General features: G+C 44.4%; 1 protein-coding gene across 3 annotated transcripts in view; it reads right to left on the minus strand.

The window, feature by feature from the left end:
* The window catches only part of Kctd3 (potassium channel tetramerization domain containing 3), a 46,877-nt gene that overhangs the window by 18,140 nt on the left and 13,020 nt on the right, over positions 1 to 15,717 (minus strand). For 2 of the 3 annotated variants that reach the window (XM_075989433.1, XM_075989434.1), the window contains 6 exons: positions 14,197 to 14,255; positions 13,880 to 13,960; positions 12,702 to 12,842; positions 12,071 to 12,161; positions 6,739 to 6,929; positions 671 to 786 (listed from right to left, as the gene is read on the minus strand). In XM_075989433.1, coding sequence (XP_075845548.1) covers positions 671 to 786; positions 6,739 to 6,929; positions 12,071 to 12,161; positions 12,702 to 12,842; positions 13,880 to 13,960; positions 14,197 to 14,255 — 679 coding nt within the window. The remainder of the gene's footprint in view (positions 1 to 670; positions 787 to 6,738; positions 6,930 to 12,070; positions 12,162 to 12,701; positions 12,843 to 13,879; positions 13,961 to 14,196; positions 14,256 to 15,717) is intronic. The other variant, XM_075989435.1, reaches the window with a different exon arrangement.

Consider the following 15,717-nt stretch of genomic DNA (forward strand, 5'->3'; position numbering starts at 1 on the left):
ACTCCTTTGATCCTTGATACACACGCCCACATACTCTCTTTCCCCACCATCTGTCCCAGAGAGCAGGGGTCTGGTTGGCCTCTCTAGCTGTGCTCTGCATCCCACACCCTCCTCACTTCTGGGGAAAAGCCACACCTCCATCCTCCCATCTCCAGGGTTCTCTATGCAACTCTTTCTCCACCTACGACATGCACAAACTTCACCTACCCTAGAGAAAACAAAAGTCTAGTACCTTCCGTGTAGTTAGCTTAAAAAGAGACCAAAAGATCAAACAAACAAACCAAACCTGAAAATCTTTCTTGACCTTCACATTATTACATCCGGAGCCCTTCATTTCCCCCCCTTTTTTTTCAGTCTCGTCTCATTCTCTAGGCCCTGAAGGTGTTTAGCAATGACATACTGTCTCTGGACACCTGTCTACGTCCAGTCCCAGCTGTGCTCTCCCTCGATACATAAAGTTTGCCTTGATTCCCATGCACACAGCAGGGCTCTTAAAACTCTCAAGGAGCTGGGGAGCATTATATAAATAAAACAAACCCCTTTAAAACAGTAAAATTTCTATAGAGAAGCAAATCTTCCATGGGATGCACTCATGGCGAGAAGTCTATACATAGGGGCAGTCAGCACAAAACTGTGTTCACTTCTATAATGAGCATTAATTGAGACTAACCTGCCAATGCTGAGTGACAGCATTCCATACTCCCACTTTGCCTGTGTGACTTGTGGCCACCAACTGGTTCCCAATAAAGAAGAGCGCATCCACAGGAACACCAAGATTGAATACACCTTAAATGGCAAAAGCAAAAAGAGACATTAATCAGGCATCATTTTTATAGCCAGTTATAACCTAGATTAAAAGCATCTCCAGGGTTACTGATTTAAGCCTACAGACTGTGTCCCATGCTCAATAGGGACCAGAAATAAGGCAGAACCTCTAAGTTCTTAAATTCTTGCAATTGCCCAGCAATCTCCCATAGCTGTGTTGTCTCAGGCTGGGTCCTAGTTCAATATCACAGTAACCTGCTAGGCAGGAATAGAAGGACTCTGGGATTAAGTAAGACCTGGTAAAATCTGCTGGAAATTCAAAGGCAGCCTGCTCACGGATTAGATACTGGGGACATTGACTAAAGACACAGATCATGGGCAGATATTGGGGACCCTGACCCTGCTAAGGGGAGGATCTTGGGGACACTGACTAAAGACAGACTGGACAACTCAACTATCCTGAAGGGCTTTAAAAATGCAGAAAGAAGCAAATAGAAGGCCAAGAAGTCACAATGGGCTCAAAACAAGCATTTGAGCCTTTAATTCCAAGCTTATTTTAACCCACTATTTTCCAGTATTTGCATTTCAATCAAACCAACTGAAAAGGAACTGTATAAAGCAGAGGATTTCTAGAAGAAACAAACAAGGAGACTGATGTTAACAGAAGAACAGTTTAGCAGAGGACAGTGCATTCAACTCTAATATAACAGAAGGCTGTGCAGGGGCAGCAACGTGGAGCGGGAAAACAGACAGGCAGAGGGCTGAGGAGAAGGTCTTTCAAAGGTCTAGTCTACAGTGGGTAAGTTTAAACTGTAAGAAAAGGGCAGTGTGGTCTAAGGACACCCACACTAAGGCTCCTCAGGCACTCGTGGGACCCAGGCACTGTGTCTGCACAGGAAGCCTGGCTCTGATAACTTACGTCATCACCACACTTCCTGCTCTCCCTATGCCATCTATGAAAAGCTCGAGTCAAATGCCTCAGTCACCATTTCCACTATAACCATGGTGTTATATGGACCATATGCTTCATGTGGACCATCATTAAAGCATTTCAAAGAAGAGCCTGTGTGCCAATGTGAAGAATAGTTTTCAACATTTAGCTACCAAAGCAAAGACTCGTGAGGCCTTAAAGAAATCAGGGAGGAAAGGTGTACGTTAAAAAGCACAACCCAGACAAGATGACTGTTTCTCCGGGGCCTCTAGCAGCACTGGGCCTATTCACGCTCAGGACTGTACTACAGGTAAGACCAGTGCATCGCATCGCATATTCTAAAGCAAACCCGAGGGAAGCCAATGGGGCCAGTGAGATGGTCAGAAGAGTGCAGGCAGCGCAGGCCGACAGCCAGCGTTAGAGCCACACAATCTAGAACTCCCAGAAGATGTGCCCTGACCTCAGACGCACCGCCACATGCTCATACCTGTTCTCACTCACACATCTGAGATGTCAGAAATAAAGCAGCAACAAAGATGCCATAAATGGACAAAGCCAAAATTCACAAGATTTTGGGGCAGTCCTGCTGGGAACATCTCCTCTTAGACATTTAAGAGTGTATAATACATATTTCCATATCAGACACACGACTACAATACTGCAACCAAGACAGAGCAAAGCAAGCTATAAGATGCAGAAACCACTCCTTCTGCCCTCTCAAAAACAGGCAAAGGAAGAAAATGCACCCAGGCAGAAGGCAGTGATCTGCACTCTACACAATTATTTACATAGTGGAACTATGGTTTTGAGGACCCAGGCAGAAGGCAGTGATCTGCACTCTACACAATTATTTACACAGTGGAACTATGGTTTTGAGGACCCAGGCAGAAGGCAGTGATCTGCACTCTACACAATTATTACACCAGGCAGAAGGCAGTGATCTGCACTCTACACAATTATTTACATAGTGGTACTATGGTTTTGAGGACCCAGGCAGAAGGCAGTGATCTACACTCTACACAATTATTTACATAGTGGAACTATGGTTTTGAGGACCCAGGCAGAAGGCAGTGATCTGCACTCTACACAATTATTACACCAGGCAGAAGGCAGTGATCTGCACTCTACACAATTATTTACATAGTGGAACTATGGTTTTGAGGCAGGACGACTTTTAAAACAACTGAAGCCAACTGCATTCAGTCCTGCGGCAAAAATTAAAGCAAGCTGGCTTTGCTCTAGAGAAGGGGAAGGTTTTGGGAAATGGATGACGACATCCTGAATGATCTCGGGAAGGAAGTGTCACTCCCACTTAGGCTCCGGGATCTTGTCCACTGTCCGCAGGGAAGGCAACAGCATGAACTATTGCAGCCTCTGTCTAGGCTCACGCATACAGTATGGCCTGCAGCAGCAGTCAGTCTCGGCTGAGTCTCAGGGCAGAGTTCAGCCTTAGGAGAGCCTATCATGGACCCTCCAATAGTGTTCTCTGGATGGTGTTGTCAAATTCCAAAGACCAGCACACAACAGATGCTACCGTCACAGGGCTATAGGACAGCTCTTACTGAGCTCCCCATCATGCTAGTCTTTGGAAACAAGATGAGGAGTAACCTCCACTCACAACAGACTTGAAAGGAGAGGTTCATAACTAACTCTGCTTATTTACTGCCGGCTCAGGTCTCTTGCTGCAATAAACACCATGACCACAAGCAACTTGGGAAGGAAAGGGTTTATTTCATCTTACAACTTAGAGTAAACATTCAGAAAGTTAGGACAGAAGCTGGAGGCAGGAGCTGATACAGAGGTCATGAAAGAGTACTGCTTACTGGCTTAGTAAGGTTGTTCAGCCTGTTTTTCTTAAATAATGCAGAGTCCCTGCCTAGAGGTGGCACCACCTGTAGTGACCTGGACCCTTTGCATCAATCATCAACCAAGAAAATGTACCACAGGCCAGTCTGGTGGTGGCATTTTCCCAACTGAAGTCCTCTCTTCCCTAATAACTCAGTTTGTGTCAAGCTGACATAAAACTAGCCAGCATGGCAGTGAGTAATTAATGTTAAAATGTGTTTATACTATCAACCACAATAAGGTAAATTATTACACATTTTAAACCACTAACAGTGAAATTGGATAAAATACAAGGTGACATTTTTAAGCAGAGAACTCAAGATATAAGCAACTCTGTCTTCCTGCTTCCAGGAATTCCCATCACCATTCAGAGATGAATACTGTGCGGTGGGACACACATGCACACCTGCACATGCACAGATGCACAGACACAAAAATTGCAGAGGAGTTTCTGCTAAGGTCCCATCACTATTCAGAGATGAACACTGGGGCAGGGGGAGGGAGGGAGAGAGATACAGGCAACTCTGTCTTCCTACTTCCAGGATTCCCACCACCAAACAGAGGTGAACACTTTGTGTGTGAGGGCACGAGGCCGGGGCACAGACGTCACACAAGGGTTTCACTAAAGACACCCCAGGAATGACGGAGAGTGCTATGAGAGCGTGGAATGATGGGAAATCCCAGGAATCCAAATAGATAAGGTACCATCTCAGAGTGGCATGCCTTACTTGAAGACTTCAAATACTCACGGAGAGGAAACAGAAAGAGAGAAAGGGAGAAGGTGGAGAAAGAGATTTGGTATCTGGCATTCTGCTCCCCTCAAATAAACAAAACAAACCTAATTCAAGGAAAGCATCAGATAGTATTTGTTGCCAGCTATAAACCTTCAAGGTTTCATGTTGCGGAATTTGTGCCCCATGTGAAGGTGTGTTACTGTGAACAGTGTAATAAAAAGCTCAACAGCCAATGGCTAGGCAGAAGTATAGCTGGGACTTCCAGGGAGAAGAAGAGGAAGAGAAATCTAGGGTAGATGCCAGCAGATTCTGAGAGGAAACAGGAGGTTCAAGATGGAAGAGACATAACACCACATGATAGAATGCAGAATTATATGCTAGTTAGGAATAAGCCTGAGCTATAGGCTAAGATTTCATAAATTAATAAGTCTCCGTGTGGGGTGGTGGCTGGCGAAAAACTACTACTACAGTTTCAAGTGAAAATTAGTATTCCGAAGCTCTCAGCTGACACATGGATGACCACTTCCTAACCCAGGGAGTCAGATGTGCGACCCTGGAATCAGCTTACAGTGAATGGACTCAGCATCTGGTGAAGGTGCCTACTCAGTAAGCCAACATGTCCAGCTGACCAGCACCACCATCACAAACCCTGGCCTGGAGTAAAGACTGGCCACAGAACAAAACAGGCTGGTGGACTTCAACTCAGCAGAGCTAGAAAAGTGTCACAGCTCTGGTGCAGGAGTCAAGAGAAAGAGCCACAGTTATCAGATAAGATTCACAAGAAAGAAAAAGGGCTTTCCAACTGTTCATTTGTTTCAGGCCACCCTGTCTTCGCACACACCAATGAAAGCCATGAATCACAGCAAACTAAATACAGACACAGACTTAAGAGCTACAAAAGATGTCACACAGGGATGGAAAGGGTCAGATTAGAAACAGCACTTGCTGCGTAAGCACGAGGGCCTAAGTTTACCTCCCCAGCACATACCTGAAGAGAGAAAAATGTCCTACTGCCTATAACCTAGCATTAGTGGTAGTGTATGAGTAGACAGCGGGATCACTGGGTTTGTCGGTCAGCCTGGGCAAAACCCAGAAAGCTCCAAGTAGGGAGAGACTCTGCCTCAAGGGAGTAAAGTGGAGAGAGAGAAAGAGAGAGAGCAGGACACTCCACGTCTTCTCGTGACTCCCACAGACAGGTACACGAGCAGGTAAACTGACACATACATAGGCACGCATGCATAAACCACACACACATGCACATGTACATAGGCACGCATGCATAAACCATACACACATGCACATGTACATAGGCATGCATGCATAAACCACACACACGTGCACATGTACATGGGCATGCATGCATAAACCACACACACATGCACATGTACATAGGCACGCATGCATAAACCACACACACATGCACATGTACATAGGCATGCATGCATAAACCACACACATGCACACATACATAGGCATGCATGCATAAACCACACACACATGTACATAGGCATGCATGCATAAACCACACACACATGCACATGTACATAGGCACGCATGCATAAACCATACACACATGCACACGTACATAGGCATGCATGCATAAACCACACACACACATGCACATGTACATAGGTATGCATGCATAAACCACACATATGCACACATACAACAAAACAAAAGTTTAAAAAGACACCATGGAAATCTACAGACTGCAACCAATATCACTTGTCTCAAAAGTTCTTTTTGTTAACATGTATAAGAAACATCTCCATCTACAGAAGGAAGTAAATTACAGGATACAGCAATGGCGCTTGAGATATTTTGTGGCCATATTATGAGAATGAATGACAGCAGACACTCAAAGATAGCACTGCTTGGAGGAGTGCATAGGACAAGGCAAAGAGCAAGGCCCAAAAAGGGTAGGTAGACGGCATAAAGGAAGACTCTGGAACCTTGGGTCTGACAATAACACAAGCATCTAGGACTGCCCAGGACAGGAACAAGGGGAGAACCGCCATAAACGGGCTGCCCACGCATGCTTAGCATTGCCAGGGCATAAATGATGGTGATAAATCTGAATCACCATGCAATGAGTCAAGTACTGCTCGCTTTTCTTATATCCGTAAGTGTTTCGAACTGTAGTTTAATTTCTAGAAAGGTGAATGCCAATAGATAACAAGCTGTACAACACCTGACTGACTACTTACCCACCATCAGAATGTGAGTGGAGGAAAACCGAGGAGCGACTTTCTGTGCTGCATTCAGGCTCTATCAGAGCAAACTGAACCCCAGGGCTCCCTCCTGAAGCATCAGTGTCTTCCTCTAACACACCGTCCTCTCACTGAGCAGGCCTATGACTACTGGGCCCTGGTGGGAAGTGTCACAAGTCCAGCTAGCTGCCATACTTACAGCCAATCAAACTTACATGGACAACAGCCAAGCACAATGTAAAATTGTTCCTACCGATCTCAGTTCCACTTCCTCCATCCTGAACGCTCCACAGGATGATGCTGCTCTCTGAGGCGACGGCCACCATTTTGTCTTTGTCTCCATGAGGACCTCCAACCACCTTTGCATTTAAAGCCACGCGTTCAATGGTCCAGTCCAGATATGGGCTTGTAAACACTTGCTGCCACCCAGAAGACTCTTTGATTCTGTTAAGAATAAACATGAAAAGAAAACTTAGTGGTAGATGAGAAAAGGAACAGACATCAATATAGCAAAAAAAAAAAAAAAAAAAAATCACACTCTCCACCTACCTATATTTACTGAATGCAATTGATGTATCATCTCCTGTTATTGAATATTATTTTTATTGGGCAAAGATATGTTACATTTATTTATGCTGCATTTGTTTAGTGATGAAAAGATGTGTTGCGTCTGTTTCACCTTGCCTGGCTAAGGTACCTGACTGGTCTAATGAAACCCTGAATGGCCAACAGCTGGGCAGGAAAAGGATAGGTGGGGCTACCAGGCAGAGAGAATTAATAGGAAGAGAAATTTAGGCTCAAGAGAAGAGGAGAACAAGAGACACATCCAGGGTAAGAAGTCAAGCAGCCATCAGTGAGCCAGACAAATAGCAAGAAGGTAAGAAAAGGTAAAAAGCCCCAGGGCAAAGGTCGATAATGAGAAACAGGTTAATTTAAGTTTAAAAAGCTGGCCAGAAATGAGCTCAAGCTAGGCTGAACATTCACAAATAATAATAAATCTCTGAGTCACGATTTGGGAACTGGTTGGTGACCCAAAGAGAAAACCTGGTACAATCTACAGTATTATTCCTGATCTTACATTTACATCCATAGTGAAGAGTCTAAGAATAAGAATATAAAGATGTAGATTCCAGAAATAAGAATGTAGAAATAAAGAAATACAAAGTTGTAAGCCAGGAGAATGAGAGCAGACTGTCAGCAGTTTGATTCTCAGCAGCTAAGGATTAACTATGAACAGTGGGTTACTCTGCTTTACAGCCCATAACCCTATTTATGAGGCTGAAGTGGCCCTCTGCAAACTGAGGATGAGCTTTTAGATAACCCTCTGGCCACTCATGACCAGAAATTGATGTGAACTGACTTTTAAATGATGGGATGTACGTGACTTTTGACTTTTTGGTTTTCTATTGTCCCACACCCTTCCCTGCTATGCGAAACTGTCAGTGTCAGGGGAGGTGCAGAGCCTTGGAAAACACTATCAGGGAACTCCGGGGCAAAACAATGGACTAAATACAAACACTAATTTAACTGAAAAACTCTGTTAATGGAAATTGCAAAGAAGGGCAATTTGCATCTGAGTTTTACCCCAAGATTGTAAAAATTCTCTTGTTATTGCCTAATGCTTGCTATAAAAGGAGGAGGTCAAGAATCAGCCTTTACCACAGCCTTACAATCCACATCTCTGGCTGTGGTATCAGCTAGCTGACGACTCCCATGGACCCAAAACATAGAACATGTGGCCACAAAAAGGACTAGAATATATATTTCTCCAAAGAATTTAAGTTTTATAAAATGCTCTAAAAATTAAAAAAGTGAAGATAGTTGTATTTCTCACACCCCCATTGTGTTGACAATGACAGCCAACCACAGACAGAATTTTAGATGGAATCTGTATTCCTTCCTGTTAGTCATCATGTTAATGATGTCACTAGTGTGACGTGTCATCTGTACCCCAGATGACATCACATCACAACCTTAAATTCTTTGAGCAAATGCACAGTGGGGCTGAGAAGTCTTCTCTGAGATGGTTTATACGAGTCTAGACGTGGCACTTCACAAGGCCACTGATTCCCCGACAAGAACGTCTTTCAGCTTCCCCAGCAACTACAGGTGCTTCTTTGGTTATCCTCTTTCTCTCTCTCCCCCTCTCCCCCCTCTCTGAGATAAGGTCTTTCCAATGTACCTGAGGCTGGCCTGAAGTAGAACTTATGATGTCTCCAACTCAATCCTCCTGCCTCAGACTCTCAAGAGCTGGTATTGTAGACTGGTACCACCATGCCTGGCTCCTACTTTTAATACATTTCTCTGTCCTATGGGAATTTAGGTCTTGCAGACAGGTATTCTACGTGACTGCCCCCAAGGTTAGAGCCTGATTACATCACCAAAGGTCCCGGACAGTGTGCTCTTTCACACTGGCAGGCAGTGAAAGCTAACCTGGGCATCACGGTAGAGCATATGCTGCTTAACTGGCACATGCGCAGGCATGGGCCACCACATTCATTGAAATAAGTATGCTCAAGTAATGCAACTACAGCTCCCAAATTAAGCCTTAACTGAGAATTAAATGTTTTCTTGCCTTAAGCTTCAAAGCAATAAATTGATATGTTTTCCCCCAAATTTAAGGTCTGTAATTACCCTTTTTGGCCACCAGATGGGGGTGATGTATTAAGATAAAATAAAAATACTCATCCAATAAACTAAAACTGCCAACTATTGAGGAATGAAAGGTGGACTTTTAGGCCCTCTCAGACTGGGCACAAAGCAGGGATTGTCCACACTTCAAGACTAATGCCACTAATGCGATGTGGACACAGGGCGGCTCCCCACAGATCCCAACAGGCATGTGGTGAACAGAGAGGAGGGTGTGATCTTGTTTGTAAGCAAAGATGTAGGGACACACAACACTCTTTTCCAGAGTGCACACTTTCTACTTGTGTGTCTGCACACAAGGACCTTATAGGATGAAACACAATCTGGAGAGCATGACCACACTGTAACAGACTTTAACTCAATGAGGCAGGTGACCTTGTGTTTTCAAATTGAAATGCATACAAAGAAATCTATCAGCTACCTAATTTTCCACGGAGGTGACCTGAAACTGAAAATATGTTCAGCGCGACAACGAGAACTAACAACCCAGCTCTTTACAGATGACACTGGAGTTAGGAAGGCAGGGCAGAGAGTATCGTATTTTCATAGTTGAACCTCACCTCAAGGTTTAGTTAAGTATAATTACTAAACACATTATTTCTCAAATTAAACAAGTGTGTTTAAGTACTAAGCATATAGGAGTTCAAGATACCCAAATACACAGATATACAGACATATGTACACATACATGTACACACACGGGGGGGGGGTTCACATTCAGCAGGAAGCTGACTTACATAATAAATGATGTCAACATAATTATTCACTCACTTGGAAGAAAGCAAACACATTTTTAACTTTTATACCACCTATAACAAAGGAAATTCTGCCGAGATTAAGAATCTAAAACAGAGTCCAGATGCAAGAGGGCAGCAGTTTACACAAGTTCTTTATTTACTCAAAGACTGTCAAACTCAGTAAGGAAATGGGACATGGAACTAAAGCCCAACCACACTGGAGTCAGTGGCCACCACACCGTTCTCCATTCTGAGGCTTTGAACTTACACAAAACTGTCAAGAAAGTCACCTTGCAGAAAAGACCATGATCTTACGAAGTACTATGAAATTTCTGAAGTCTTTCTATCAGTCTGCTGTGTGATTTGAAGCTTATAAAGAAAGCCAGCACGATCACCTTCCCTTCCACACTGCTGAGTCCCCAGCTGCAGCGAGACTGCCCATGCTAGCAGAGACTGTGATCAAAGGCAGATGTGAGCAGCATCACTCGTCCTTGTCCCTTCCTTCCTCCTGTGGGATTTTCTTCAACATTCCCTATAGCCAGCACGGTGACGGGGCATCAGAGCCACGCAGGTTCTGGAATCCTTGTCAATAGTCAAATGTGCAGCCAGTAGGAAACAGCCACTAGACCGGCACCCAGGGAGCTTCAGTTTAGACTCAGATGGTGGTAAATACAAAACAACTCTAAAAAATTCCCCTTACTAAATTAATCTCATGATATGTAAGCGCTATCTACAAAATAACCACCCAAAAGCTAATTTTTATACTCCTTGGTAATTGAATTAAAACCCTGTAAAGTGTCAGAACAAAGTAACCTATTCACAACTACAACCAAAGCCATGCCCAAGCAGGTGGCATGCAGTTCCTTCCAGAGGCAAACCTGCAAGGCACATTGCAGTATTTACAGAGGCAAACCTGCAAGGCACATTGCAGTATTTACAGAGGCAAACCTTCATGGCACGTTGCAGTATTTACAGACGCAAACCTGCAAGGCACATTGCAGTATTTACAGACACAAACCTGTGTGGCACGTTGCAGTATTTACAGACGCAAATCTGCGTGGCACATTGCAGTTATTTACAGAGGCAAACCTGCATGGCACGTTGCAGTATTTACAATGGGACTATAAACAACTCCTGAAGGATATTTTTTTTAAAACTTTTAACCTTCAGCTATTTTTTTCCTTAACCAAAATGACAAAAATCTCTAACTTCTTTGACTTTCCAACAACAAAATTTAAAGAGAGTATATTCTGGCCACCTCTCTGCCTCTTCCATCAGAGTAATAACACTGCCTGTGGTTCATAGCCCATGGGGCTTTGAAGAAAGAGCCAAACGTTCCCCAGTTAAACACAAACAAAGTCACTTTGTGGTGTAGGAGGTTCTTCTGTCTATGTGTTGCTTTCATTGGTTGAATAAAGAAACTGCCTTGACCTTTGGATAGGACAGCACTTAGGTAGGCAGATTAGACAGAACTGTATGCTGGGAAGAAGGGCAATGTGGCAGATGCCATGGTTCTCCTGCCTGCGGTGGTTAGAATCTTTCCTGGTAAACCACAACGTTGCGGTGATACACAGATTTATTAGAAATGGGTTAAATTAAGATGTAAAAATTAGCCAATAAGAGGCCAGAGATAATAGGTCAGGCAGTGATTTAAGTAATACAATTTCTGTGTGATAATTTTGGGGGTTAAGCTAGCTGGGCTGTGGGACGCAGCCCGCCGCTCCTCCTCCTACTACAACTTTGGACCCTGCACTCTTCCCCATTGCCCTTCAATCCAATCCAACAACTGCGAACTCCGCACAGTGCAGACACTGGGCTGTGTCGTTCACACACAACAGCCCTGCCTGACTCCGCCCCACAGTGTGACCGCTATACAGCACAGAGCTCCACTCTACTGCATAGCACAAGACTGACTCATCATAAAAAAGAGATTGGAGGGGTCACATTAATAATCCTGCCTAATGTCGTCAGCCAGAAAAAAACAACATGTCTCATCTGTATCAGTTTCTACCACCTGAGAAACATCCAGTAAGGCTATCAGAAGTATGAACAAAGTAGGTATCAAGTAAAACAAATTTTTACCAAGTGAAGTGGGAAACACACAGGAGAAAAACTGATGACTAAAAGAAACAGATATTCAACCTAAATATAAAATAAATGATCTAAAATAAAACCAAATAATGCTTAAGGACGAGGTACCTGTAGCACACAGCGAAGTGTGCATACGCAGCTACGATCCAGTTGTGGTGGCCAGCGACTATTAGCACCTTTCGTGGGTCCACTGGAAACCCTGCCGGTTTTAGAGAGAAGCATTTACATCTTAAATGAGTTGGAAAGTTCTGGCTCTGAGGCCATTTCATGCTTCTGCCTGTCTGGGTGAAAGGGGGTCAGAGCAGAGCAGGCTCATAAATTATTACAACAGAGCTTGCCTGTACCAGACAGAGGCAGAGTTAAGTAGTTCCAACAGATACCACACAGCCCCAGCAGCCTAATGGGAACTCACTAGCTAGCTCTCAACACAGTTTGTCAACTGCTCTACAGACAAAAGAAAAAGAGAAAAAACAAAGTCAGAGGATCATATTATACTTCAAATAAAAATGTGTGTTAAATGAGATTTTCCAAGATATAAATGATGAGTCTAGATATGGCTTGGTACCACAACACTCAGTACTGTAGCCATGGGTATAACACACAGTGCCCTAAGAGTGTGTGTGTGTGGTCTGTGTTTGTGTGGAGCAAAAGAGTAATATTCAAAACTCACGCAGCCTGTCTGAGAACTTAGTACAAGCTCTCCTCTGGGTTCCAACCCCCCACTCTACCCCTGGCTTACCCAGCCTAACAGTCTCATCTCCATTTCCAGAGAGCACAGGCTGGGTTCCGCTTCCCTGGGCTTCGCCTTCCACAGAATTCAGTCCATTCCTAGCATCCACTGAGGATCTAGCTGTGCTAGTTATTTTACGGTTGGGAATGCCTAAAAGGAGAAGACACAAATTTATCTGTTTCCCGTCTACAAATTAAAAATATGTCATTGTAACAGAAGGACATGAACATCTAAACTTTGTTACACCTATACCAGTTCTCCAAGCACGTCATATGCGGGTTACACCTACACCAGGTCTCCAAGCATGTCAGTGTGAGGTTACACCTCCAACCAGTCTCCAAGCATGTCAGTGTGAGGTTAGACCTCCAACCAGTCTCCAAGCATGTCAGTGTGAGGTTAGACCTCCAACCAGTCTCCAAGCATGTCAGTGTGAGGTTAGACCTCCAACCAGTCTCCAAGCACGTCAGTGTGAAGTTACACCTCCAACCAGTCTCCAAGCATGTCAGTGTGAGGTTACACCTCCAACCAGTCTCCAAGCACGTCAGTGTGAGGTTAGACCTCCAACCAGTCTCCAAGCATGTCAGTGTATGGCAAACAATTTAACTATAACCAAAAATAAAAAAATAAGAAACAATCCAACCAATTCCTGCAAGTTTTACTATTCACAGCCAATGAGATTAAGACTTATCATATGATGTGCCCTTTGACCCAGCTTCAGGGTAATGAGCAATCAATCCGTCTAGTCTAAGCTGCTCTTTGGGCTTATGGTAGTCACATGCCATCCTAACTATGTCCAAATTCACTGTCTCAAGGCTTCATTTCCTTATGCTTTCAGCAGGATCTTTTCAAAAGCAACACCTCCCTCAGAAGCACAGTGCTGCACAGGCAAAGTAACCAAGTAACCAAGGGGACACTAACCGAACTCCACAGAGCTCCAGGGCTTAAGGCCTCGGGCTAAGGGGTCAGTGGTAACATGGCAGCTGTGGGGCTGCCACGGTTTGCTTCTTTGGCCCTACAGAAGAAGGCGTCAACCCCTGCCTGTTCTACATACTGTGTGACTTCACTATCATAAAAGGACACAGTCTGATGAGGTTCAGATTTATCCAAACTCAAATAACCAAGATGGTTTTTCTAATTTCTCTGTTTGTTCCTGCTCAACAAGTCTGAACAAATGCAAGCAGCAGTACCTGGTGGGGGCAAGTAGCCGTGGAACAGGACACTGCCACAGGACGACCTCTCCAGCTCCTCACACAGCAGCAGCCTTCGCACTGTAAGAGGCAATGCAAGCTCGTCAGGGGACACACATGCACACACAGACCTGCTCACGTAGACTTTCTCTAGTTAAGGGCGGTGAAAAGAGAAAGGAGGAATGTTTAAGGGAACTCACAGCTGAGGTTATCTTTTTACTAGGAAACACTGAGCACTCTCAGGAGGACCTGAGAGAAGACACTCTGCCTTTGGGTAAGTCTGCAGACAGGGTAAATCCTGGGAGATCAACACGTACCTAGCGGAGTGATCCCGTAAAACTCGGCTTCGTGTCTGAGGACACTGATGCTCACTCCCCTACAAAGAAACGAAGAAAGGCTGTGAGCTCCCTGACACTGACAACCTGGGCTGTCACTCAGACGACTGAGAAAGCACCAGGCTCCTCAAGGGGACAGATGTCAAGCTTAAATCTTGTTTTTCTCACATTGTTTTTCTAACGCCATTAAGCACCTGAAAGAAACATCACAGAGCACAGCGTTGTGTTGGGGCTGGACTGCTCTTCAGAGGAGACGGATTCAGCTCCTACCACCTGAAGGGCAGCTCACACCCACCTGAAACTCCACTTCCAGGGGCTCCAATGTCTCCTGATCTCCAAAAGCAGAATGTATGTACATGGTACAGACTCATGTGTGGACAAAACACACCCACATAAAACAATAATAAATAAAACTTTAAATAAAAACATTTTGTTACCGACATAAAGACCATACATATTTGTGTGAGCAACAGGGATTTGAGGGCTAATACAAACAAATTATCAAGGAAAATCTGATCAGCAGAAAGCAGCAGAAACCACTGTCTTACTGGACTTCTTTCTATTCATACTGTAACATTACCCCATTGTACTGTAAGACCCTGGAAGCTCCCCCTCCTTCTGGCTGTGCCTACAACAGTGCTCACTTCCACACCTGCAATGTGTGAAGTAAAATCAAGTGAGACTTGGGTTTTAAAGGGCCAGCAAACACTATCCAGATCCAGACAGTGCTATCGCACCCTAGTGAAGTTAGGAACCCATAAAGAACTGAAAGGAGAGGAAGCTCCAGAGCCCACAGCACTCCTGAGGCACTGGAAGGCTCAGCTGTGATCTGCTCCTCCTCTAAGAAGCCTGAGCATATATAACTGAGTTAACTGCTACGAGAAGACATTGGCTAGGAAGGGTTGGAGTAGGGCAGCTGCAGGCAAAGATGAGGACACAGCGGTAGGAGTCCAGGCTCATCCACGTCACAGAAATGACAGTTAGAGGAGTGTGGTAGCCCACCTGTAACCCCAGAATGTGGAAGGCGGAGAAGGAGGGCCTTAGAGCAAAGTGGCTAGCTAAACTAACCCAAGTAATGGTAAGATCTGGGCTCAACTGAGAGACCCTGCCTCCAAATAAAAGGCAGAGAGAGAGATCAAGGTGCCTGACATCAACACTCCTCTCTCACCAATGGACAGGTCAATCAGACAGAAACCTAACAGAGAAACAAGAGAATTAATGGAGGTAATGAAGCAAATGGACTTAACTGACATCTATAGAACACTCCACCCAAATAGGAAAGAATATACCTTCTTCTTTGCAGCTCATGGAACCTTCTCGAAAATTGACCACATACTCAGTAACAAAGGAAACCTCCACTGATACAAAAAAATATCAGTGTCCACCTGCGTCTTATCAGATCACCACGGATTAAAGTTAGAAGGAAACAACAATGCTACCCCCAGAAAGCCTACAAACTCATGGAAACTGAACAGTCAACTACTGAACCACACCTGGGTCAAG

Source organism: Microtus pennsylvanicus, chromosome 10, assembly GCF_037038515.1.
Source record: "Microtus pennsylvanicus isolate mMicPen1 chromosome 10, mMicPen1.hap1, whole genome shotgun sequence".
In the NCBI taxonomy this organism is placed as follows: Eukaryota; Metazoa; Chordata; class Mammalia; order Rodentia; family Cricetidae; genus Microtus; species Microtus pennsylvanicus.